Source organism: Ursus americanus, chromosome 5 (genome assembly GCF_024610735.1).
Source record: "Ursus americanus isolate L20-20 chromosome 5, mUrsAme1.1.p, whole genome shotgun sequence".
Taxonomy (NCBI): Eukaryota; Metazoa; Chordata; class Mammalia; order Carnivora; family Ursidae; genus Ursus; species Ursus americanus.
Window position 1 is genome coordinate 74,339,298 of NC_142131.1, and position 27,098 is coordinate 74,366,395.

The 27,098-nt window shown below is 46.4% G+C and overlaps 1 protein-coding gene across 3 annotated transcripts in view; it reads left to right on the top strand.

Annotated features, from left to right (window-relative positions):
- The first annotated feature begins 4,630 nt into the window (after positions 1–4,630).
- Positions 4,631–27,098, top strand: part of TRIM36 (tripartite motif containing 36) — a 45,426-nt gene continuing 22,958 nt past the window's right edge. Inside the window, exons 1-3 of one of the 3 annotated variants that reach the window (XM_087862373.1) lie at positions 4,631–4,951; positions 16,821–17,055; positions 25,557–25,882. In XM_087862373.1, the coding sequence (XP_087718499.1) occupies positions 4,889–4,951; positions 16,821–17,055; positions 25,557–25,882 (624 nt within the window). In that variant the 5' untranslated portion in view covers positions 4,631–4,888. Of the gene's footprint in view, positions 4,952–14,736; positions 15,012–16,820; positions 17,056–24,179; positions 24,589–25,556; positions 25,883–27,098 lie in introns of those variants that run through there. The other 2 variants (XM_045794904.2, XM_045794906.2) reach the window with 2 other exon arrangements.

Sequence of the window (27,098 nt, forward strand, 5' to 3'; positions counted from 1 at the left end):
CTCCTTGCTCAGTAGGGAGTCTGCTTGTCTCCCTCTCCCGTTGCCACTCCCCCTGCTCACGCTCCCTCTCTGGAATAAATAAATAAATCTTTAAAATAAAAACACTGAAATCATTTAAGTCATGGTTTTTCAAAACAGATTAGAAATCCCACAGAAATATGAGAAATCTAAAATATTTGGAAAGTTGGAATTATTTGGAAATTAAGCAACATATTTCTGAATAACCCATGGGCCCTTGTGAAGAAATGCCAAGGGTAATTTAGAAAACATTTCTAAGGGGCAAAAGAAAAAAAGGAGAGAGAGAAATAAGCCATAAGTGACTCTGAATGACAGAGAACAAACAAACAGGGTTGATGGAGGGAGGTGGGTGGGGGGTGGGGGATGGGCATTAAAGAGGGCACTTGTGATGAGCACTGGGTGTTGTATGTAAGTGATGAATCACTGAATTCTATTTCAGAAACCAATATTGCACTATATGTTAACTAACAAAATTTAAATTTAAAAGAAAATATTTCTTAGTGAAAACAAAAATACATCAAAATTTATGGAATATAGCTAAGTCAATACCACATGGTTAAAGACTGAATGCTTTTCTCATGTGATTGGGAATAAGGCAAGGATGTCCACTGTTGTCATGTTTATTTGATATTGTACTGAAGGTGCTAACCAAAGTAATAAGGCAAGAAAAATAAAGACCGGAAAGGGAATAGTAAAACTTGTTTAATTACAGATAATATGATAAGAAATCTACAAACAAAACCTACTGTAATTAATAAGTGAGTTTTATAACATCGCCAAGATACAAACTCATTATGCAAATATTAGTTGTATTTCTATATGCAAGCAGTGAACAACCCAAAAATGAAATTAAGAAATCAGTTTCATTCACAATAGCAAAATATTCAGGAATACATGTAGCAAAAGGAGGGCAATATATCCAACACCAAGAACTATAAAGCATAGCTAGGAGAAGTTAAAAACAATCTCAAGAAATGAGAGATATTCCAATGGTTTAAAACTGGATTGGGCGCCTGGGTGGCTCAGTCAGTTGAGTGTCTCCCTTTGGCTCAGGTCATGATCCTGCATTGGGCTCCCTGTTCTGTGGGAAACCTGCTTCTCCCTCTCCCTCTGTCTGCCACTCCCCCTGCTTGTGCACATGTGCTCGCTCTCTCTCTTGCTCTCTCTGTCAAATAAATACATAAATATATAAATCTTTTTTAAAAACCGGATTATGAGATGATAGCACAACTCCATAATTTAATTTAAAAAAAGCTCAACTGTCCACTTACAATTGGTGGATTTTATGGAGTGTAAATCATGCCTCAACAAAGCTATTTAGAAAGAAAAAAAGAATTGGGTTTTTAAAATGACCTTTCTGGGTATAGGTGCTAGGATGCATTCATATCCAAAAGCCAGATTTTATGCTTGCACTTTCGAAATAAAAACTTTTGCAGTAAATATGAGCGTTTATTGGGGCCCCTGGCTGACTCAGTTGGAAGAGCGTGCAACTCTTGATCTTGGGGTTGTGGGTTCGAGCCCCATGCTGGGTGTAGCAATTACTGAAATAAATAAAAACTTTTTTAGAAATAGAAAGGTTTATTAAAACCAAGATCTTTGTAGATTTCTTATTCCAGCCTCTCACTCTTAAACTGCCAAGTAGTCATCATCATAGATTTCAGCCTTCTAAGCTTTCACAAACACGTGTGTCCACAGTTTTAAAAAACTTGAAACGTGTGTTCTGTCAGTATTTGTTAAAACTATTATGTGTTCTGTTGTTTCCCATCGGAAGGAGAACGTAGGGCGTTGTGGATGAAAATGAAGTCAAGACTGTGTATCTCTGTGAGTTAGACTTATTTCAATAATTGGCCTGGCAATGGAGCAGTTGTATTGAAAACTTCTCCATTAGGTGGAAGTTGGCAATTAGAGGGTTTCCCACAGCAACACACCTTTTCCTATTGCTCTGTGTGAAAGCGTCACACATTACATAATCCCTCTGTTAAATATCTTTCTCTTAGGTAAGGAAGTTCCCTGTGAAGCAGCATCTGTCCTGTGAGTTTCCTTATGTTTGAGAAATGTGAATTAACCTTTTTCTTAATTTTCGTTCCTTTGAGGAATGAAGCTTAATTGGTATCAGTGTCTGTGATATTATTAATCTTCATTTGTTCTTGGAAATGATAAAGCGCCTTGTGTTTGGTACCTATTGACTGTCTGTCCCTGTGTCTTTGAAGTCCACGCATAGAATTTCGGGAGCGACTTCAATGTGGTCTTCGTTTTGAATGCCTGGCATCTTTGAAAGGTCTTCAGTGCTCCCTAGTGCCTCACAGGCTGACAACAATCAGGGTGGTAAATGCCACCAGGCATCTGAGAAATGCCAGGACCCAGCCGAGGTTGTAACTTCTGAACTCTTGAGGGCATTTCCACTCCCTGCTCTTGCAGCAGGTGATTTTAAGACCCTTGCCCCCCACCCCTGTCTTGGTCTTGGGTAGGAATCCAGGCAACCGAGAGGGATATTTTATCTCCTAATAGCAAATGATCAGGTGGACAGACCTTTTGTAATAGCAACTGTTTTCAGGGAAAAGAGTGGCAGGTAGGGCTGCCGGATGGCAAAGGGATCCTTAGATCAGAGATCTTAGCATTAAGAGCAGGAAGGGTTAGAGACCAGTTCAAAACCAGTCATTTCACAGAAGAGAAAAGCGAAACTCAGAAAATTGAATGGACTTACCCGAGGGATAGCAGACGCTAACAGTTTCCTACCCAATATCTGTTTCTTCTTTAATAACAAGTCCTTGATTTTGTTTAGAGTGGCAATGTTCCCAGAGTGAAATCATCACCTTGCCAGCCTTCCTTGAAGCTAGGGGTGGACCTAGGACCCAGTTCTCACAAGGGGTATGTGGAAGTCATTGGATGGGGTGTGAGGGAAAGCTTTTGAAGAGGGAACATTGGCTTGTATGCCCTGTTTGTCTCTACTTTCCTCCTCGCTCATAATGCCGACGTTAAGATTCGTTGTTCATTTCTAACACTGGTTTTTATCAAGTGCCAGAATCCATTCTGGGCACGAAGAGCTTTGACACTGACAGTAGTATTTCTGTCTGGTAATCTGTCGGGTATTGCTAATATTAGGGAAGAATACATTCAGAAATGCTACCGGCCTTATTTCTACTCTCAAAGCTCCTAGTTTTCTTACAGAAGCAAAGAGCACACAGGACGTTTCACAGAGCTTGAAAAGGACAAGAAGCTTCCAAGCAAGAGCTATTCTGTATGATTGTGTCATACCTTCTACTAAGCCCCAACTAGGAATACCCAGCATCTCATATTTTGCTGCTTTGCCCTGAGGCTATCAGCATCAGCTCATAGAGGAATGTAACACGTTGAAGGCGTAGCAAAGTTCTGGGAGAGGAACAGTCAAGGAGCAACATTAATGGAGCTCTGAGGAGAGGTGCACTAGGGGGAAATGCAAGAACTTGTTAGATAGCTTTCCGGATCAGGGGGGCAGAAATTCGAAAATGACCCACGGAAGAGGCAAAAGAGGAAAAGCCCCTGTGTCTTCTCAAGTCTCCAAAACTGCTGTGTGTCAGCACAACGGCTCATTTCCAAACACCACCCTGCCCAGGGATGCCGAGCCCCGCGCCAGCCTCTGCCAACCCGCTGAAGGAAAGTGGCTTCGCTCTTGTAGAAAATCTCGTATTCGTGTCTAATCCAGTTATCGCTGGCAGATTTTGTTTGTTTTGGGGGGAAAACTCAAGCCCTTATCACTTTCCTCCTTTTCAAGAAGGGTAAGAGACAGCCTACAAGCGGAGTAATAGACCCAGGCAGCCTCCTTAAGCCAAGTTCTCTTTTCAAGGGAAGCAAAGGTTGTCAGGTATGAATGAAGCAGAGAGAAGACGGACAGACCATTTCAGCAGCAGCCTCCTAGGGGAGCTGCTATTTTAAAAAGAAGTATGAAATGTGAGAGACATGCCCTGAATGTGTAACTCAATTAATGAAACGAGTAGTTGGAAAAATGAGTTAGTCGTAACTAAGGGTGACAGGGTTTGGGCAGGAACCTTGCTGGCAGAAATGGTGCTTGCTTTTTCCTTTAATTAAGGGAAAGTCGAGTATCAGGAGGATAGAGATATACAATCGCTCTTACACACTTAGAGTGTTAAAAATACAATCCTTGTATTTGTTCTCATCTCAGAAGCGCTGGGCTCGGGCTTTGTTACCTATTGGATTTCAGGAAAGCTGACTTGAGATGCGGCGTTGCCATTTCCTGGGCCCTCGCTTTTTTTTTTTTTCTCCCGGCGCCGGCAGCCAGATCCTTTGTTGTTGCCTCCTCTGCATTCAGTCTCCCTGGCCTCGCACCTCCAGACAGTGTGTTGGGGGTTTTTCCCGGTCCTCGCGCCGGGGGCTCCGGAGGGTCACCTTCCCCGGCATCGGCGGAAGGACCGCTCTGACCCTCCCTGGAGGGGTAGGGGGGGTGTCCGGCCTGGGACCGCGCCACGCCGGGGGCGGACCCGCTTTTGTGTCGCTGTTTGTCTCTGCAGCCGCCCGACTCCGGGCAGGAGGCGCGCCGGCCGCGACCCCCGAGGAGGCGGGGCCTCGGCGGCGGGCTCCGCCTGGTGTGCATTTCACGGCCGCGGCCGCCGCCGCCCTGGTTTGTTCCGATACTCGCCCTGCCCGGACCGCGGTCCCCCGGAGCCCAGGACGCCGGACGCGGCTGCCCGCGACCTTCGATGGCCTCCATCCCACCCAGCCGTGCTCTGGGCTTCCCCCCCAGCTTGCTGACTTTTCCTGGTTAACCGCATCCTGGAGCGGCGCTTGGCAAAACTCAGAATAAAGCGGGGGGGGGGGATAGAATACATTCGATGCACCCGCCTGGGTCCCCCAGAGTTGGTGAAGGGACGTAACCATGTCTGAGTCGGAGGAGATAAGTGAGTTTGGCTACATCATGGAATTGCTGGCCAGAGGCAAGGTAAGTGCTGGGGCGCGAGGTGTCGCGGCCTGGGACCCCACCCTGGGCGCTACCTGGCCTGTCGTTGTGGGCGTCCCGGTCCCTTCCAGCGCCCGCGGAAAGCGGGGGCCGGAGCCCCGGGTCCGCGCTCCCAGCCAGGGCGTCCCAGCAGCTGCAGAATGCAAAGTAGCCGCCTTTTCTTTATCGGCGCGGCATCTCTGAAATGAGCCAAGGGGACTTGGCCAGCTGGGCGACTGCGGGGGGCTCCCGGGAAGGCGAGGGACGAGAGCTCAGCTCGCGGAGATGGACAGGAGGGTGGGGCGTTGGCCGTGGGGGCACTCCGCGACGCCCCCAGGGCTCCCCACGCGTGGTGACTTCGAGTGGGTGACCTCGAGTGTCCAGGCGCGAAGCGGGGAGAGGGGCTCGGACTAGCAGGCGAATAGTCGGGAGGGCGGGGTCGGGTTCAGCGCGCAGGGCGACCGTATAGCGGGTAGATAGGGACAGAACCCCAGTTGGCATGGTCTTGGCGTTTTCAGCCCTCCTTCCAGGTCTCTAGCCCCCACTGCCCCGGGCCGAGAATACTGCAAGCAGCCTGCCTTTGGAGGGGTGGGGGGATGCCAAGGAGCCGGATTTCAGCCCGGCACCTGTCCGGGAGCGGCTTCGAAATCGTGGCTGGCGCCGTCGGTGGCACCTCGCGACCACGCCCGCGGCCAGCCCGGGTGGCGCCGCGCCTCGGCAGGCCTGGCGGGAGGCCGGCCTCCGCGCTGCATCGGAGAAACCATCCCGGGAGGCTCCTAAGTGGTTTGCCGGCGGGACGTGTCGGGAAATGCAAAGGCTGCCCCGGGCGCGCTCAGCCAGGATTCGCAGCCCGCGGGAAAGCGAGAAACGGCGTCTGCGTTTGCCCGGCGCACCTAGAGTTTCGAGATAGTGCCGGCACGCGAGAAAAGGACTTCCTGCGTGCGGTCATCAGAAGCAAGGATGATTCTGCAGCTCTGAAACTTTAGGCGCACACCTCACCAACCCCAATTCCACTAGGTTTTAGCTTCAGGGCGGCCAGTCCCGCGGCTCCCGGAGCTGCGGAGCTGGTTAATGCGCTCCCAGATTCAAGTGTCCCGGGCGAGCCGTGCGCCTCCCGGAATTCTCTCTCCTGCTCAGCAAACACGGGATACACTCGGAGGAAATAGAATGCTTATTCACATTTCGAAGATGGGGGCTGTGCTTCGGGCCACCCCTGCCATTTGCACCCCGGGATCAGAAGTACACGTGAAGAACCGGTTTTCCACTTTTCTTCCGACCCTGGGCTCCAGCCTGCACCCGGAGGGGCCTATCGCACAGGCGTGGGGCCACCGGGGCCACCACATCCAAGCTCCTCGTCGTCCCAAGCAGCCTCCAGTTGGCCACCCGCTGGGCCTGCGGTGCGTGCCGAAGCCCGTTCCACCCTCCGGAGGACCGAGCCTGAGGAAAGGAGAAGGCCAGAAGGAAGCGCTGGCTCAGAGGAAGAGGTTTGCAGCCGGAGGGTCATCTAAAGCGCTCAGCAGGACCGTGGCTGGCCAGGAACTCGGGGTAGGGGTGGGGAGGAAAGAGGATGCCTTTTGTTGATTACAAAATAAATGGACCACTGTCGATGGGGCCAGCAATGGGGTGACTGAGACGTGAGTTCAGGCTTGGGGCACTCAGTCTTCAAAGTAAGTCAGAATTGCGCCAGTTATTGTAAAGAAACAACAAAACCAGAACCAGCTGGCTTCCTCCGCTGAATTTCTCTGCCTTACTCAACAGGCACTCACTGGCTGACTCCCTGGGTAGACACTCTCCGCAAGGGGCCTGCCGCAAACTTGGGAGCATTCTCATGAGGTTGGAAAGCAGGCTCTCCCTGTAAGAACTGAGTTCCTCCCTCTGCCTGTTTTGATGGGTTGGGGGGTGAGGAGTCGCCTCCTAACCATTTCCGCTCAAGTTTATTCCCTGCCCACTCTCCTCATACCTCCGCCCCCACTGCTTTTAAAACCCTCCTTGTGTGTGTGATTGCACAGGATTTGAACGCCAAATGTGTCTCTGAGTATTAGCCAGGGACAAGCAGAGCTTTGAGACTGATGCGCTTTATTTTCCTTTGAGAAGTCAGGTTCCACTTTGTAGCTCAGGTTTGTAAGGTAAAGGATAATGTGAAACAGCTCTAAGGACGCCAAGCCCCCTGAGTTAAATCAGGAGAGCAGAAGCCCATAATCTTCCTGCCCCCTCCCGCCCTTCCTCTCTTCTCTCCTCCTCTGCTTCCCTTCCCTTCCTTTCCTTAGAAGTCGAGACCAACGGGTTGACCATCACCCGGATTTCTTTCCCTTTTCTCAAATGGCTTTAAAACTTGATGAAATCAACACGTGCTTGTTGCAGAACAGCCAGACTTTACAGAAAGTTTTACAGAGTGAAAAATGGAATTTCACTCCCACCTCCAAAACACCGCCTTCCCTAGTGGTAACAGGTTCCCGTGGGTCTTTTTCATGTGAAATTAGCTTATTGTGTGTTCCCTGAATGTGGGGAGTGAGCCTTTCATCTTAGGGTAACCTAAAACCCACATGGCAAACTTGATCAACCTCCTTGATCAGCTTATTTTACTCTATTGTGATGATGACTTTAATATTTAAAGTCCACGGGGGATCTCTGCCCTTGTGGTCTTTCTGCTCATCAAACAATACCCTTATAAGTATAGTTAATGCCTACGATAACCCTCAAGAGGTTTAAAAATCAGCATAAATGGACTTCCTTATATTTCACCATCATTCTCGAAGATACTTTTTTGGCCTTTTGTTTCTTCTGTAGCTCACCTCTTTGGACTAAAAAAGACCTTTTCAAATCTGTGGCCAATATCTAGGATTACTCAAAGCAGTGTTTTCAAACTTTTGGGCTCTAGAAGGATTTGGCTTATTAAATTTTTTTATCCTCTTTATTCACCTTTTCCCTTCACACCATCACACCCTCCTCTGGAATCACCTAGTGAAGGTATATTGATGAGGAACGTAGAAGAATTTAAATTTAATATACCTCTTTATATTTAGACAATTGACCATACTTGTATTTATGTATAACTAGCCAGAAAGTACTTGTTCCCTGTAGTTCCGTAGTTACTATTCAGAGACCTCCAAGGAGGGCAATAGTTTGAGCAAAATAAAAGAGGCTTTGGAAAGCTTTCATTTAACTCTGGTAGAGAAACAGGCAGTGATTCCGTAATGTGGTGAATTATTACTTTTAACTTCGAACATCTCGGAGGCATAAAAAGTTCAAGAACTTTCACAAACACAAACTTTACCGTAAAGCAAGAAGATACTTGTAGTCTGAAAGAAATCGATTTAGAAGATCCTCGAATCTAGACTAATGGAAAGTCTTAAACTTCTCCTGGGACCGAAACAAAAATACCAGCAAATGATCTGTTTCAGAGGGCTCAATGGGTGGGTGCTCAACACAACTGAAATCTAAACTGGGTGATAATACTAAGGTTGGGTCCACTGCAAAGTATTCTTTAAATTTTTTTTTTTTTTTTTTTTTTTTGTATCTTGGGATTGGGTGAAATGCGTGTGTGGTGGGGGGTAGGAAAGGTACACAGAAGACTTAGACTTCAGCGATATCATTTGAAACTAGCTAGTTTCGTAAATATAATTCTCCTCTGATTTTTTTACCATATTGTTCAAAAGAGTAATTTGAAAAAAGAGTATCTTAAACTACTTAAGCAAATAATGCTTAAATCATATTTTTTATGCAACTAAATGACATGTTGTATTTTCACCTGTGGGAGGGCAGGGCAATAGGGATGCTTGAGGGAGACCCAAGTTTGACTCTCAAGGCTCTTCCGTATCTAGTCATGTGACCCTGCAGGTGTTTCTTAATCTCTGTGTGGAGGTGAAGAGCCCTTGTGGTTGTCACATGGCCCCTCTGAAGGGAATCATATCTACTCCCAGGGTTATTGCCAGGATTAAATTAATATTTTATGCAAAATTCCTCATACTGTTTTTGGCACATAGTAGGTCCTCAATAAACGAAAGCTATTACATCTAGCTGCTATGACAGCAGTGTTGGGTTTTGAGACACCCCTATCCAAACTGTGATTATTAACAAGAGGACATAGGGAGTTCCAGATAAAATACAGGATGTAGAATTACATTTGAACTTAAGATAAACAACAAATAATTGTCTTAACATAAATAGATCCCTTGCAGTACATGGGGCATACTTTTTAAAGTTAATTTTATTCAAATTCAATTAATTAACATAGAGTGTATTATTAGTTTCAGAGGTAGAGTTTAGTGCGTCATCAGTTGCATATAACACCCGGTGCTCATTACATCACGTGCCCTCTTTAATGCCCATCCCCCAGTTACCCCATCTCTCCACCTCCCTCCCCTCCAGCAACCCTCAGTTTGTTTCCTATGGTTAAGAGTCTCTCATGGTTTGTCTCCCTCTCTGATTTCATCTTGTTTTATTTTTCCCTCCCTTCCCCTATGCTCCTCTGTTTTGTTTCTTGAATTTCACATATGAGTGAAATCATAAGATAATGGTCTTTCTCTGATTGACTTCTCTGAGCATAATACCTTCTAGTTCCATGTTGTTGCAAATGGTAAGATTTCATTCTTTTTGATGGCTGAGTAATATTCCAGTGTGTGTGTGTGTGTGTGTGTGTGTGTGTGTGTGTGTGTATACCATATCTTCTTTATCCATTCATCTGTTGATGGACATCTGGGCTCTTTCCATAGTTTGGCTACTGTAGACATTGCTACTGTAAACATTGGGGTGCAGTTATTGGGCATACTCATACTAAAAATATGCATTATGTATCTGAAGTTCAAGCTTGTCTGGGTGCCCTGTGTTTTTGCTAAACCTAGCAACCCCAAGTGTAGGAATAACATGTAGTCAAAGGGGACTGGCTGATAACCTCTAAATATTGCCAGTGTGGTTCCCCTCAAGGTGGACAGGGGACCCCTTTTCCCACGAGGAATGCAGCCAGCACACTCCTGTCATTAATGGAACTCCTGCCAGAGCAGTACTGTGTTCTTGTCATCAGATTTCAAATTACTGGTCTGGGGCTACTGTTTAGTAAGTAAATGTCTACTGGATTTTCTCTTAAACAAACAGAAGCTTCAATGGCTGGGAAGATAAGGCTTATAAGACATCAGACATTCATGTAAGAAATGAGAGTCTGTAATCGTGTTCAACTGAGCGGAAAGACTGTAAGTGTCAAAGGAGCTCAGAGTCAGGGGAGCCGATCAATGAAAACGAGACCAATGAGGGAGAAGACTCTAGATCTGCAGGTTGAAAGATGAGTGGGATTTGGCGAGGCAATGGACATCTGAACTTCCGGCCTCGCGGGACTCCTCTCCCCTGAGGTTGTTCCCATAGAAACACTATGACAGGTGAGCTTGGCCTCTCATAGGCTTGGGTCAGTAATTGATATCTGCCATTCATTGTCCTTCACCTGTAATATCCTGATGCCCAGCAGTGTAAACAGCACATGTGCCAAGCTACTGGGAAACCCTGTGATTTACTTCCTCGCTGGCTACCTTGTCCCCCCCAAGTCCAGGGGCTCTCTTCATTTTGTACCCAGGTTGTCCAATGACTAGGAGTCCCCAGCAGGGGGCAACATGTGAGAGTATGTGGCCAAATCGCCTTGATAGGACTTCTTGTTGAGGACATACTAACAGAATGGTACCCAGATCTCAGACCAAACAGATCAAGAGCCAGGGGTGTCGCCCAGCACAGACCAAAATATGCACCATGGTTGTGAGCAGCTGACTCTACCTGGAACTTAACCTCTTGTTGGGTATTAGGAGTCAGTATGGAAAGAGACCAGGTCGGTTTAGCGAGTAGTGGATAGCCTAAAGGGTAACAGGTTTACCTTTTAAATGTCAGTTAGTGAACACTTAATGAGCCGCCCCTTTACCAAACCTGAATGGGTGTGTGTGTGTGTGTGTGTGTGTGTGTGTGTGTGTGTGTGTTGGGGGCGTGGCAATTGTTGGTGGTTGAAGTAGGGGGAAATTGACAACATCCTTCCCTGACCTTTTGGACTTGATGAAATAGACAGATGCAAGACAGCTCATGCCTCTGTGACGGAAGAGCAATTAAGCAACAGCCATGAGATAATGTAGGCGAGAGTGTTGAAGGTCCGTGCAGTAGCTGGGGGCGGTGATAGGTGCGGAGTAAGGCTTCCCCGTGTTGAACCCTGACCTGTATTTTAAAAGAAAGTCTTGGAAGAGGAGGTGCTACAATACTCCAAACTAGGAAGGGGTAGGTACCAAGGGATAGAATGTGCAATGCCAATGGGGAGAATAATTGAAAAAAACCAAACCATACAGATGGCTCACGTCATCAGTCTTCAGGAAGGAAGCGTGGCATTCCAGGCCCTCTGCACTATACTAGACTCATTTTGTATTATTGCAAGTTCACCAACCCTCCTGTCACCCTTGTCCCCCAACATGCCAACATTCAAATACGTTCATTCACATACACATATAGCCCTCCCTGCTATGGTCCCACACTAAGCTCCTTGTAGTCTAGGACCGTAGCTTACTCAGCTCCTGTCACAAATGGAGCTATAGGGACAGCGATACCCATATGGAAAGTCATCTGTAAATACCTAATTGTTAGGCTGTTATTGTAATCTAGGCACGGGGAGCGGAGGAGGCTTAGGGTGGGCAGGGGAATTAGCTGTGAGGATGAGAAAGGATAGGATCTGAGAAGAAACAAGAGGATTTGAAGGCTGACGGGAGGTACAGGGGAAGCAGAGAAGAGGATTCAAAAAACAACAACAACCCCCACCCCCCCCACAAAAAAACCTAAACAAAACCCAAACCCATAGGATTTTACCTTGAGGAACTGGGAAGGATCTTCGTATCTTTGATAACGGGGAAGCTGGTATGTATGCATGTTGAGAGAAACTGACGAGGTGACTCAAAGCCTGGCAACCAAAGGAAGCGATAGAAATGACTAGAAGTGGGCAGAATGGTTTAGAATGGTGGTTTACATATCTACTCTCTTCCTACCAATACAGCCCTCCCCCCTTTTGCTTTTAAAACTTTATGGGTTAATAGTTTAAAAGAATATGGATTAAAACGTTTATGGATTAATTATGTAAATTGCATTAAAAAGTTTCCAGAAGTAAAACGTGCACCTATCATAAAGTGCAAACACTGCAATACAATGTGAGTGAAAAGTCTTTCGCACCTGATTCCCTCCCCTTCTCTCCAGTTCTGTTGCTATTTTTTGTGCTTTATGTCAGAGACTTATTTTACTTACTTATTTGCCTATATAAGCTTATATGCTGGTCTCTTTTTTTTTCTTTTTTTTTTTTTGGCCAAAGCGGCAACATAGAGAATCCGTACGGCTTTTTATCTTTTTAACACGATGTTTTAGAAATTCCACTCATCAATACATTCACTTTATTTATTTATTTTTTAGTACGTTCATTGTAACTGCTGGTTGTACATCATGGATGATAGTTTCTATAAATAAGGCCCCAACAAGATCTTTGTACACCTTTTTTTTTTAAAGATTTTATTTATTCATTTGACAGAGAGAGACAGCCAGCCAGAGAGGGAACACAAGCAGGGGGAGTGGGAGAGGAAGAAGCAGGCTCCTAGCGGAGGAGCCTGATGTGGGGCTCGATCCCAGAACACCGGGATCACGTCCTGAGCCGAAGGCAGACTCTTAACCGCTGTGCCACCCAGGCGCCCCTGTACACCTTTTTGTGCACACATGCAAGTCTTTCAGTAGGAAAATTCTTAGAAGTGGAATTGCTTAGTCAAAGGTGGTATATACGCATTTAAAATTGATAGGATTTGCAAAAATTCCCTTCCAATAAGCTGTACCAAGCTACAGTGTCACAAAAAAGCTTGACTGTGCCTGGTTCCCCCCACATTCTGGCCAAGTGTGTTAAGATAATTTTTGAACCTAGAGAATCAGGTGGAAAATGCTATCTCACTGAAGTCTGATTTGCATAATGGGAGGAGGGCTTTCAAATTTATTTTCTGCCCAATATTGTCTGTACAAGTTTAATCTTTAGCTCATGTTAATGAAGCTTTCTAATCTCTTTTACTCAGTTAACTAGTTAGTTTTGGACCAAAGCACTATTCAGGTGGGCTGATGTGAGATTACAGCCAGAGGGGAATAATTTAACCCACAGACCAGTATTAAAAACAAACACTGATATATAATGCTTTTTAATGGCTGAGTCTTTTAAAAACTATATGGGAACATGGTGTGTACATGATACAGGTAACCAAATTATGCAGGTATTTGTTATTTTCCTCGTTTCCCTCCAGATTAGGGTGTTTCAGAACCTGTGAGAAGAAAGCAGCCTCAACTCCAGCACGTGGGGCCGCAGAGCGGGCATTAATCCGGATCAGAATAGTAAGGTCATTGCTCGGCAAGACCCTCACTCATCCTCTCTACACCTCAGCTGTAAACCGAGGGCATTCCATTAAAGACGAATGGTACGGTCCCTTGCCCTTCTTAAGTCCTCACTGCTACACCATGATTTAACTGCCGGGTTGGAGAAGACATTACCAATGCTGACCGTAATGTGGGAAGACGGTGGAACTTTTCACAGCCACAGACGTCTCCCAAATAGAAAAATGACAGTGGGCGTCATGTCACAACCTAAACGGGATTCCCTGCTGCAGCTGAGGTCCCTTCACCCAGCTGTTTGGGGCTCCCGTTTTCTCTGTCTCTACGGAAGGATGGAGTCAGCCGGCCGGGAAGGCAGTGGCGTGGTTCCATCATACGGTTAATTTGTTCTCGGTTCGCAGTGAAACGAGACACGAGAAAGGCACTTGAGAGCCGTGGCAGGTGAATCTGGCGCAGCTGGTCCCTGAGCCGGCCAAGCGCCGCGTGGGTGCGCGGGTGCAGCCGGAGCAGCCCAGGACCCGCGGCGCCCATTTGCCCCGCGCCCCCCGTCCCCAAAGGGGCACCTCAGGGCGGCTGTCCGGGGTGGGGAGGGGCGCTCCCGCGTCGCCAGCTCTGGACTCCAACCCCGCGCCACTCGGCGAGAACGTGTAGTGCGTGACAGCGCCGCGCCCTGGGGTGTCAAAGCAGAAGCGGAATACGTGTGGTTGGCGACCAGTCGGGGATGTGAAGTTCACCCGACGAACTGGGCTGGAAGAGAAGGAGGAAGAGCCGGGCGGAGACAGGGACCCACCAGGGGAACCCCCGGCCCGGGAAGGGGTAGGGCGGGCGGGCTCTCGCTGCGGTCGCGTCCCCGGCGCGCGGCTCTGCTGCGGTGGGTGCGACGGCTCCGGGAAGGCGGCCCGGGCCCGCCCTCGCCCCCGGCGGCCGTCTAGAGCCAGGAGGTGGGCCTTGAAGGTGATGCCTCGCACCGCGCTTCGCCACAGCGCAGGGAAGGCAAAATGAAGGGCAGAGGGGCCGCGCCGGACCGGCAGCCAGGGCTGCAGTCAGCCGCAGCCCCGCCGACCGCTCCACCCCGGCCCCGCCCCGGCGCCGCCCTCCACCTCCCCTGCCCCCTCTCTTCCGCCCCTCCAAGGCTTCCTACCGCGGCTGGTGGCGACGGCGGTGGCCGCCCGCGAGGGGGCGAGCGGCAGAGGGGGCGGGGCCCAGGGGGCGGTGGCCGCGGCGGCCGCGGCGGCGAGAGCCGGGACCCCAGCGCGCGCCGCTTCCCCGCCCGGCCTCCGCCTGCCGGCCGCCGCCCCGCCCCCTTTGTGCGGTGGGCGCTGTTGCCCCGGCGACGGCGCCGCCCCGCCCCGGCCCCGCCCCTCCACGGCGTCGGCGCTCGGGTCTCCGCGCGGCCGCCCGCCCAGCCGCAGTCTGCAGGAGCCGCCGCCGCAGCCGGCCGCGGGGCGGGATTCCGGGGCCGTCGCAGGGAGCGCAGCTCGGCTCTCCGCGCCTGTGCTTTCGCCCGCCCCGCTCCTCGCCGCGTCGGTCCGCTGGCCGGGTCCGGCTGACCAGCTCGCCCTCCGGCTCCGAACCCAGGCTCCACGGCCGCCGCAGGGACCCGCCCACCAGACCCTGCCCGGGCCGCCCGTCTGCCTGTTTGGACGCTGCCGTTGATGACACCTGGCAGAAGGCTACCATGGAAGGGGATGGTTCCGACTCGCTGGTGAGTGGGCCACAGGGGCCGCCGCCGCACGCTTCCATGGCGGCTCCCCGGGGCCCCCGGCGCTCTCTCCCCTCCGCCCTGAGCCTGAGGGAGCGTCTCCTCCTGAGGAGCGAGGGCGGACGTGTGGTGGCCCCGCTTCCTCTTCGCCTTCCGCGCCCCGGGTTCCGCAATCCGGGGCGCCCCCTTTCTGCCCTTCAGAGGGTTGGACCCCGGGTCCCCTGGGCCCGCGAGAGGGCGGCGATCGGGTGCGGCGATCGCCCACCTGAACACCTCGGGGAGTCCGGGCGGGGCTCTTTCCTGGGGTCCGGGCTGTAGAATTCATTCGCCTCGGGGAGTCGGGTGCCCATCGCGGCTCGGGGCGCGCGTGCCTCGCGGGTGCCGGCCGCCCCTTTGTCCCGGGGCGTCGTGGGGCCGGCGCTCCGACCCGGCTCGGACCCCCGCGGGCGCGGCCCAGCCCGGCCGGCAGTAGCCGCGAGCCGAGGCTCCTCCCCGGCTTTGCCAGCTCGCGCGCGGGAGGCGGGCTGGCCCTGGCAGCTGTCGGGGTACAAGTGTTTTTGTTTGAAAGGGTCTGATCTGCAGTTCTTTCCGACTTGGTAGTTCCCCCGTCGAACCCCATTGATTTTCAGACAGCTTGATTGTGGGAGCCTCCACATCACCTTTCTTTTAATCAGGTGGTTTCCCTGAGTGGTTCTGGAATGAAAACTCGTTTTTCTTTTGGGTGAGAATTACTTTCTATCTGCCGTGGTTAAAAAGCTTATGTCCTGCTTTAGGAACAAGGAAGGTGGAAATGATTTGAGATCTTCCGCTGCAAAGTACACCTTCCATCAAATGGGAATCTATCTATCTTGGCCATTCAGAACAATATTATTCTTTGAATCTATTTTGGACATTCAGAACAGTATTTTCCTTTGAATTAGGTGTCAAATCCTTTGTGAGATGGGATAGGATGTGAATATTCTGTTTTCTTTGCCGTGAATTGTGAGGTGTGGCGATCTTCCAAATTTAATAAAATCCTGAGACGATGTGGGCTTCTATGAAATATTTATTGAATGATGCAGCAAGAAACACATCAAAGACCATGGACAGTGATAAAGCCAGTTGCATGTAGTGCTATTATCAGGGGTTATTAAAGCACTTAGTGTCACTGTAGGGGGAATAGAAGAGCATACATTTTTATTTAATTAAAATAAGTGAATTAATTCAATTCCAATTTTCTGTGGAGCTCCAGTAATTGAAATGATTGTACACGGCTAGGAGTACTTTAAAATTGGACCGTAAAGCTGCAAGAAGGCTGAATAATAGATTCATAGCACCTGCAGTTTGGGGGGGGAACTACATATGGAAAGGATGGGAAAACGAGTATGAGGTCATCAAGCCTTTTTGGTTGTGATTAGAGACTGAATGTTTCTCATGGAAAAATAATGCAAGCCTATAGTACTGAGAGCACTTACAATGGTGCTTTCTAGTCCTCTCCACCCTTTCAATATTCATCAAGTGCTTTTAAGATAACCACTTTGCTAGGCAGCAGGAGAACCTCAAGCATTTTAGCTACATTACAGTTGTAGCTTATGAAAATTGGTCACATTTAATGTAGAAAATTGCTGATGATTCAGCTTGTAAATAGATTTCAAGGAGGCTTCCATGAACATACTGGCTAACCCAGTTTTTACCAGCTCTTGCCTGCCCCAGAGTTAGTGTGCTTAGGAGGAACACGGTCTCATTCTTAGGGTGCTGTTGTCTTAGCTTTTATTGAAGTCATGGTTTTATTCACCCACTAAGAGCTTTTGATTCTGATTTCTTTTCCTCAAGGTTACCATTAAGAATATCGAAAGAGAGCTCATTTGCCCAGCATGCAAGGAGCTGTTTACCCACCCGCTGATTCTCCCTTGTCAACACAGTATCTGTCATAAGTGTGTAAAAGAACTCTTACTGACACATGATGACTCGTTCAATGACGTGGGATCGGACAACTCCAATCAGAGCAGTCCTCGACTTCGGCTCCCGTCCCCTAGCATGGACAAAATTGACAGACTTAGCAGACCAGGTACGTGGTAGAAGCTTGGGGTCTGAGAATTTCAGCGCTGTCTGTGGAAGGGAAATTTTTTTTTTGCCATTTTTGCCGGTTCGTCTTTCTGGGTGAATAAATTAAAACTACTTGTAAAGGAGCCCTTCCCTCTTTTCAAATGTCAAAACGAACTCCTGCTGTAACCTGGTATGCTCTTAAAGTTGGATATTGAACACCAGCTTGGTGTTAGACCCCTGTATTTTAGGGTGTTCTGACCCTGTGGGGTCCTTTATATGAGGGATGAAATAATGGACCATGGAAGCACTTACTGGGGAATCCTCTGTCTACGGTAATATGTAAATAAATATGCCAAATTAAGAGATGAGACTCCAGAATGACTCTTCCTAAAAGGCTTTTTAGATGAATTATTTGCTGGCATTTGGGTCTACCTGAGGATTTTATCTTCTTCAGCCATTTTAAATCCATTTTTTTGGAAATCAGGATTTTAAATATCAACTAACTAGGGGTGGAATTCTGTAGTAATGATAGAAGTAGGTCCAGATGCCATGGGCGTATATACCGTACCTTTATTATACAGCCAGAGCTTAAATTGTTTCCCGTTGGGGTGGTATTACTTTCTTTCTTCTGGACAGCCACTGCAGGAGTAAGATCAGAATTAAGTTGAAATCCCAGGGAACAGGGCCATTGGGAATTTCAGGGCCAAAATCAGCAGTGAGGACCAAGGGGAGGCGGAGGTATGGGTAGAACTCTCTCAGCGTCACGTTAGGCACTCGCTTCATTTGGAGGAGAGGACATGAGTGGCCATGAGCACCAGACTTCAGGGCTTCCCTTCTGCCCGGTTTGGGCTTGGAGGTTTTCAGTTTGATCCTTTAGGCCACTCTGCTTATTTCTCCTCCTGTACCATAGGAATAATTTTTTAATCTTATATATAAAAAAACTTAGTAGAAGAGAGTCTCCTTCTCCTTATTTGCATTTAGCAAATGCTGTTTGTTTTTTTTTGGTCCACACTGTGATACGGAATCTCATCTTTATGCTCCATCAGACAGTGGATAAGAGTGGATTGAATCTAAGAGCCATAGTATGCTCTTTTAAAAACATGTATTTTTCTTTAAGTGGTAATCACGAATTACTTGGAAGCTGTTTTGCACATATAACAAATTATAAGGATATACTAAATAAAGGAGCATTAAGTGACTGGGAATGCAGGGGGTACGAGGTCAGAGAGGGTCATGCTTATTGTGAAGTCATCACTTGTATGTTTCCCTGCCTGCCAGGAACTAGCTGGTACCTGGAGGGAGGGGTGGAGACAGGTTTCAGTAGCTTAAAATTACCTACCAGAGAAAACAGATATTCTGTTGGTAGATCCTCATTGGCTAGTTAGGGACAGACCCCCTGATTGGTTGACCGAGGAAATTCACTTTTTGTATATTAATATTTAGCACAGACCATTCAAAGGAATTGTAGTTACGTACTAACATTTCTATAATTAGACTGAGCTTATGTATATATTATATGAAATCCTGTAGCTTATGTGGGCTTCTAATCTTACCATTTGGTTAGTATTTATATGTGATTCATGTGGAGTTTGGAGAGAAATACAGATGAATATATAATTAACTAGGTGAAATATGGTTAACTGTTTTTAGGGGCTCACCTAGATAGTACTTGATGGATGTTTAATAAATATTTGTGGAGTGGTTGTTGAATGACAAACGTCTGCTACAGGATTTCTACAAAGCACGCCATGATGGCTTTTATTCAATAATAGTGGCATTTTTTCCTCCCCCAGAACAAGGGATCCATTCCACCATACTTTACACCTTCTAGATCAGAAATAGAATTACTGAGAAGTTCCTCCCTCTCCTTTAGGAAGAACCCTATCAAGTTGGATCATGTCCTGAGAGGGCGGGGAGTTAGAAAACCTTGAAGGGCAGTTGCAGGAAATAAAAGCGTATTTAACTTGGAGAGGGAGAGACTGCACGATATGATGGCTGTCTTGTGAAAGAGAAAGTAAACTGGGTATCTCCAACAGCAGGTTCCAGATCAGTGAGTGAACTAGGAATGCACATTTCAGGCTCAGCACGAAAGAAAACAACCACCACAGGCTTTCCAAAGATGAGATTGTCAGCCCCCTGTCCGTAGAAGTGTTCAAATGCGGGGTCAGATTTAGAAGCTGCAGGGAGCAAATACATTAGGGAAGCAGGCCGCAGGCATAAGAAATACAGGAACCTCTTTCATTTGACGACTTTGATATACAGACAGTAAATAGTCCATTTTTCCATCAACTCAGCTGCCATAGGAAGACCAGCAGCCCAGGCGTCAGCCGCCAGCGGACTCCAGGCCTCCCCTGTTATGAGACAGCAGCGCAGGGTTCGGGACTGGCGACGAGAATGGACGCCTTGTCTACCCAGGCAGTAGCCACATGGCACCAGTGCATTACCATATGGGTTTGGGGGTGCCAGATGTCAGATTTACTGCCCCCCCCCCAAAACCTGATAGCGGTTTTGATGTGTCATCTGGCTTTTAAACATTGGCACTTAATTCCAATTATTTAAAAACCCCATGCCGGCTCCACATAGGCTAGGACAGCCATAACACATCTTGGACTATGACCCGTCCAGCCTTTGGGCCATCGGTATTTGAAGCCTTTGTTTCAAGCAGTGGATAAGTGACCGCTGCTTGCAGACATTCTAGAGGGGATTTCTGGGTGGTAGGTCGTTGCATGTCAACCACCGTATCTTCTCCAGTACTGAAGTTCTCTACCTTGCGTTCATTGGCGTTCATTCGTTCAGCAAATATTTCATTTCCCTGCTGGTTGCCAGACATGGCTAAATGCTGAAGAGGAATGAGCAAGATAGATCGGTCCCTCCTTTTTTTTTTTTTTTTAAAGATTTTATTTTATTTATTTATTTGACAGAGATAGAGACAGCCAGCGAGAGAGGGAACACAAGCAGGGGGAGTGGGAGAGGAAGAAGCAGGCTCATAGTGGAGGAGCCTGACGTGGGGCTCGATCCCATAACGCCGGGATCACGCCCTGAGCCGAAGGCAGACGCTTAACCGCTGTGCCACCCAGGCGCCCCACCCCCCCGGTCCCTCCTTTTTAAGCAGCATACAGCCTGGCATTGTACACAGCTTTATAGTTAGAACACGATCATTCATTAAGAAGAGCAGACAGAGCAAATTAATAAATACAAATAAAGCACTCAGAGGGTGGGGAGGCTCCAAGCGTAGTAATCATTCCTGGGGGCTTTCACCAAATGCACGTGGGTTTTAGGATTGCCCTCCTTCTCACGATAGCTGTTTTAAATTAGTAGAGGTGATTGTGTTACAAATAGAATGCCACCCTCCATTTATGGGGCATTTGCCTCTAATTTTTCTTTGGAGAGATTCAAAGAGAAATTCATAGGGAAGCAACGTCCCCCCCGCCTCCCCCCGGCCCCTTTTTTCCTGGCAGATTTCTTTTTCTATTTTTCCTCATTTAGACACACTTGGGAAGGAAGTCCTATTCTGAGCAATTGGTGTGGGAGGGGTAGAATTCTAAAAATTAGTTTTGCCACTGGCTTAATAAAGGAATTAATTAGACCAGGACTGCCCAGAACGGTAGCCACTAGCCACGCGGGGCTGTTGAGCACTCGACATGCGCTAGTCTGAGCTGAGATGTGCTGGAAGCATAAAATACCCTCCGAATGTCAAACACTTAGAATGAACGAAGCGTGAACTACCTTTAGTAGCTTTTATCTCTGTTACGTTTTGAGGTGAGGCTATTTTGGATATATTGGGTTAAATAAATAACAGGTATTATTAAAATTAATTTCACTTGTTTCTTTTTCACTCATCTGGCTCCTGGAACATTTTAAATGGCAGATGTGGCCACCGCCGCCGTTGGCTCGCACGGCCCCTTTGCATATCATCGCCTTGGAGATTTGACAGATTTGTACAATAAAGGGTGCCTTGAAAGGAGAGTAGGGTTTGTCTACAACGACACTGTAACGCATTCAATTATGTAAAAAGAGCCATATTACCGTACATTTTGGGGCACACGTGTGCACGCTTTCCCCCCGTTTTGTGTTTCTTTTTGTCGGGAGGACAACAGTCCCTTTTAGCAACGTCTGTTTACAGGGCTGATACACATCCGTAAAAAAATCAAACGAAAGCTGCTTGCCTTTGCTGTGTATTTTCACCAGTTAGCAGAAATACAATCGTGGTAACCTACAAATCTGCAAGCTAGAGTTGGGGCCTCCTAGGGGCTGCCCCAGCCACGGGTCATTCTGAACTCCAAGGTGAGCTCCCTGAATGCCACCCAGCCGTGGTTTCACAAACGCCACGCGTGCCGGGGAGAAACACGTTCTCTTCCTGGTAACTCAAGAATTGTGTTGTGTACAGGACACAGTTGCTGCTTTGTCTTTTGTTAACAAGTTGTGAATCTTCTCTTTGAAATGAAATTCTAAATCCAGCTTTCTGTTCATTGTTCACAGCGTCACAACGGAGATCTTTGGGGTGGAGAGGTAGAAAATGCTTCATTGCTTGTGTGGCCGCACACAGTGTAGTGTTAGAGTTCAATTTAAGAACCTTGTATAGCGTCAAGTTTTTAGACATCAGTGGTCAAGTGTTCAAAATTTCCTCGAAAGGGGACAAATTGGGCTGAATGACTTAAAGGTCAACAGGACTAAATTTCCAAGCGAGGTCTGGTGTTCTTAAAGGGAGCTCCGATCACAAATGCTTCCCTCTTGTCCACCTGCATGGCAAGATGTTTTTGAAGAAAATGGCACACCCATGTCGTGAACCTTTTTTTTTTTAATAACCTTAAAAATCCTTTCCATTTACTCAGTGGAGCAAAGCTTATATTAACGGCCATCTTGCCCCCTTGGGGAGGTTAAACGAGCCAGTATTTTCTTCTGCATTTAAAAATTTACTTGAAGGCATTGGCAATTTTTTTGTATTTAATAGTGTAATCTTCGCTTGTTTTGTGCATATGGTGTCTTTCCTCTGTTAATGGTCGAAAGTGTTTGAGCTTTAACATTGAGGTCTTACCCCTTTGTGGGTAAATGATGTACTTCAAAAGCATTTTTAGGCTTTCCAAAGTATTTGACTCTCGGAGAATGATGGGCCAACTCTACCTTATTAAAAGGAATTTTTTTTTTTTTTTTACTCCAGTTGACCTTTAAAGTAAAATTGGCTACTTTTTTGTAGAATGCTGGTGATACCTTCTATTTTATTGGACAAAATAAACACCTGAAATGTTATCCCTTTTCTGTCTTCCTTACCTTCTTCTCTGCTTGCCTCAATTTATAGATCTTACAGTTCCAAAAGCCGTATGTCACCCTTTCTCTTACAGACTTTAGGGAGTCCCTGAGAATTTTCAGTGTTGAGATTTAGTAAATAGGTGGAAAGGTAAGAGCAGTTTGCTTAGAAAAAGTTCATTGCTTGTTTCCTATTTTTTTATTCAGGCAGTAGTTGAGAAAAAGGCTTCGCAGGTTGAAAATGCTCATTAATACTCAAAAGGTAATTGTCACTCATAGGCATCGAATGGTCAGAATGTGCTAAAAGAAGCATCAGCCCATTGGGAAGCACCTAGAAGCCCAACCTGAATGTCCAGCATCGAGGGAGATAGCCACTCCCTGGCTGGGAGGTAACAGGGGAAAGAGCTTGTAGAATATGGGAGAAGAGTGGAGGTTTTGAATCATTCTGAATTGACTTGGTTTTGAAAGACCTGATTTTCTCTTTGATATTTAAACAACAAAACACAATGCCTGAAAGCTCATTTTGGGGGGAGGTTTGCTATGAACCTATGTGAAGATTTTTTTCCGGAGTCTTCACTTTAAAATTGTGTCGTGATTTATATTTGTTTAATCTGGCTTTGGGGTCAAGGGATATGGGGAAAAGAATCGATTCTGCAAGGTGACAGTATTCAAATAATCCACATATATTACTGGCCCCGTAAATGCAGTTTGACGTATACAATTGCATTGCTTGGCCTGCATTGCTTCCTTCCCTTTCAAAGTCATCATTACTTTTCTTTTTCATTATGTCATGCTATCCAGAGTATTATCCAATGGAACATTCTACGCTCATGGGAATGTTTGTTTGACCCTGCACTGTGGAGTGTGCAAGTCACTGGTCACATGTGGCTCTTGAGAATTTGAAATGTGGGCTCGTGCAACCAAAGAACTGAATCTTTAAATTAAATTTAGAAAGTGACATTTGGCTAATGGTGGCTGTAGCAGACAGCATAGCTTAGAGAGTAAAAAGTTGACTCTGTTACATTTCATTCTTAGTTCCACTGTCTGGATTTTTTTTCACTAGGCTTACTTCCCAGAATATCCTTAGATCTGTTGTGTTTCCTTGTTGCCCTGAACGTATATTCTAGCGTTTGTTTTTGAAAATAATGGTGGGAGTCCAAGACAGATGAAGTAAAATATAAATGCTTTGGCATTCACAGAAAAATGGGGGACTTTTTTTTTTTTTTTTAATGATCTGTTTAGGAAAGCAGCTGAGATATATTGATTTAATATTTTATCTGAGCAGGCTAATGTGATGCTTTACACCTTATTTCTGTTATAAAAATAAAAGAGGTTTACAGAAAAGGGACAAAACATCTTTGAAATTTCTGAACATGAAGGCCACAATCTGGGTGTCACCAGTATGTACGTTAAAGCATGACTTTGTTGTCGTGATTTAATTTGGTTTGATCCTGTTCCTTAAACTGATCGCCACCTTCAATGAATAAAACCGGTAATAACCCATTTTTTTTAAAACATTGTGGGGTTTCTCCATTTTGATTTCTATCACCTGGGTCACGTGGGGAAGCATGCAGTTAAATGTGACTGTCCATCCGTTTGAACTTGACCACTGCACTGTGTCACTTCCAGAATTCTTTGGCTTGTCCTCTCACTGAATGGAATTTTCATTGGCATGTGTCTCAAAAGTGGCTTTGCTGCTTATTTCGTTATATATGCCTGCCGTGTTGTGAACTATCTTGGACTTGTGTTGCATGTTTTGAGAATTATTATAAGACTATATTTTACGTAGAGTTCTCTAATTTTTACGGGGCGGTTTTTTTGTCATGCTTTTTTTTTTTTTTTTTAATAAGTTTAGAAATGTAAAGGTAAACGAAGCTCTTAAAAATACTCTGCATGTTTCCTGCATAAGTAATTTCGGGGGACCCAGTGCCACTCAGCATGCTGTAGAGTCATTTCAAATGAATAATACTGGGGGCCGATTGCTAAATTTTCCCTTCAGTGATATCACACCAGCCCTGACTGAAGACAGTCTTTTCAGTGGTGATGGTACTGTGCCAAGGCAATATGAGCACAGCTGTTGAAAGACCCGTTCTAAATGTGGTCTCCTAAGTTTAGCCATTCGTGGTTGGTACTGGATCCGTGGCAGAAGGAAGGAAGGCTTTAGGTTAGGAAGTTGATGTTTACAGTTAGGTAGTTACTTTGTGGGAAACCAAGACTGTCCTCTCAGCGTAGATTTCCGAATGAGAGCAGGGACTGTGATATGCATGCATTCAGGCTGAAGGGACAGCCCCAGAGTCTCAGGAACCTGTGGGTAAGGACGGTCACGTCTTGGTTTCTTGATCTGTGCAAATCAGTGAACCAAATGTGCTATTTATGGTCATTCACTGTATTAATTATGTATTGGAAAATTATGTGTAATACTTTTTGGGTAAACTTGTAGCTTACTGAATGAAGTAATTTTAATGATTCTTTTTTTCAGGTCATAAGAAGCTACTAAATGGTTGGTCCCTCTTAAAGTCACTAGCTTCTAGGTCTATGGATGAGCTTTTCACTCTTTGATAGCTGGCACTCAATTAACTAATGATTTGCCTACCCAGATTAAACAATACTACTGTGGGAAACCCTCTTTTGCAGTAGTTTTTAACCGTTTGGTGGTCACAGATCCCTTTGAGAATCTGATCAAAGCTATGGATTGTGGAACCAGAAAATAGGCATAGGTATATTGATGGAAAATTTTGCATACAGTTTCAAATAGTGTACAGAACTATTTGGATCTTTCTGGAGCCTGTCCATGGGGTACCGGGTAGGGACTCCTGTCATTTACATATGAACTCATTTCCTATCCGTCAGCCAAGGCTGTGTTCATTTAAATGGAAACCAAATTACTATGGATATGATATATAGAAATAACTATACATGTTAATGACATAATTCAAAAAAATCCTGCCCCTGTGTAGTATTGTATTCTGTGTTTGTCCATATATCTATCTGTTTGGTTTGATATGGCTTTTGTATGGGCTTTACTATAGATTTTCCTTTCCTCTTTAATACCTGTTTAATAAGTTGGGCTTGTCTTTTGCATACCAAGGAAAAATAAGCATTAAGCCTTTCCAGAATTCAGACTGATTCAAGTGGAGCCACGTTGAGTGTTATTTCGGGGGGCGGGCGGAGGGGGCGCTATATCTGTAGATCTGTCTCTTTCCAAAACATCACGCCTTTCTTCTTCATTCTGTTCGCGTTCCCACTGCCGTAACTAAACAAGGACTTCCAATTACACAGGCTGGAAGCGCGGCTCCCTGACCCCTAGGACAACCACTTTTCCTTGCCCCGGCTGTGAGCACGATGTGGATCTTGGAGAACGAGGAATCAGTGGTCTGTTTCGCAATTTCACTTTGGAAACTATTGTCGAGAGGTACCGGCAGGCAGCCAGGGCGGCCACAGCCATCATGTGTGACCTCTGTAAACCACCACCCCAGGAGTCCACGAAGAGCTGCATGGACTGTAGCGCGAGCTACTGCAACGAGTGCTTCAAAATTTACCACCCCTGGGGTACGGTGAAAGCTCAGCACGAGTACGTGGGTCCAACTACTAACTTTAGGCCCAAGGTAAGAGAAGTTCCGATTGAGTTAGAATGTTCATATTGCAAAAGGAGTTATTACGCGTCCAGAACTTGACAGCAAGAATGGAAAGAACTTGGAAAGCCTATAGAAGAGGGGCGCCCGGCTGGCCCGGCCGGTAGAGCGTGCGACTGGATCTCGGGGTTATGTGTCCAGGCCCCCCGTTGAACGTAGATCTTCCTATAAATAAGTAGGTAGATAGACGGTTGGTTGGTGTTCACGGATGGTTGGTGTTCATGAACATAGAAACCTGTATGTTAAAAAAATAAAATGAGAACTTAAAAAAAAAAACAAGCCTGTACACGAAATTATGGCCTGGTATCTGGAGGCAATATTCTGGTTCTCTGTGTTACAACACCCTGTAATGCAGCACGATACACAAAGGGTCGTCAGGCTACCTCTGCAAACAGAGGAAAGGCTGAGCTGTCTCCGAGGTACTCTCTAAGATTGAAGAGGTGGTGAAGTTCAAAGCTTTTGTGCTTTAATGGGATAAACCCATAGCTGTCGAAAAGATTTGATTGGGAAACATTTTTCTGACATCTTTAGTTCGCTAAACTTGTCGTAGGGATAAATAACAGTAAGTACAGCCTAATGTTCTTTTTTTTTTTTTTTAAGATTTATTTATTTATTTGAGATAGAGCAACAGCGAGAGAGCGAGTGAGAGAGAGAGAGTGCGAGCATGAGTGGGGTGGGGGTGGGGGAGAGGCAGAGGGAAAAGCAGGCTCTCCACCAGCAGGAAACCCGATATGGGGCTCAATCCCAGGACCCTGGGATCATGACCTGAGCAGAAGGCAGATGCTTAACCAACTGAGCCACCCAGGAGCCCCAACAGCCTAATGTTCTAAAGCTTGTGGTAGGTATAATGTTTATATAATATCTGAAGTGGAATTCACATTTCTTAAATGTTCTGGGTAATTTCTCTAATAATGCTCAGAAGACCCTTATGCATTGTTATTTGCCCTGCTTTGTGACTGAGAAGCAGAATGTTTGGATATCCTCATTTATGCTGCTTTCTGATTTAGATAGATTTAAAAAGAAAAAACCTAGTAGATTCTTTTGATTAAAGATCTCATTCCTTCCGACTTAGTAACTTGTGTGAGTATGAAAATCTGTTTACATTCTTGAGCATAAAACTTTGCTCTTACTTTAACTTATAGTAGAAAAATTGGGGATGCCCAGATAACTCAGTTGGTTAAGCGTCCGA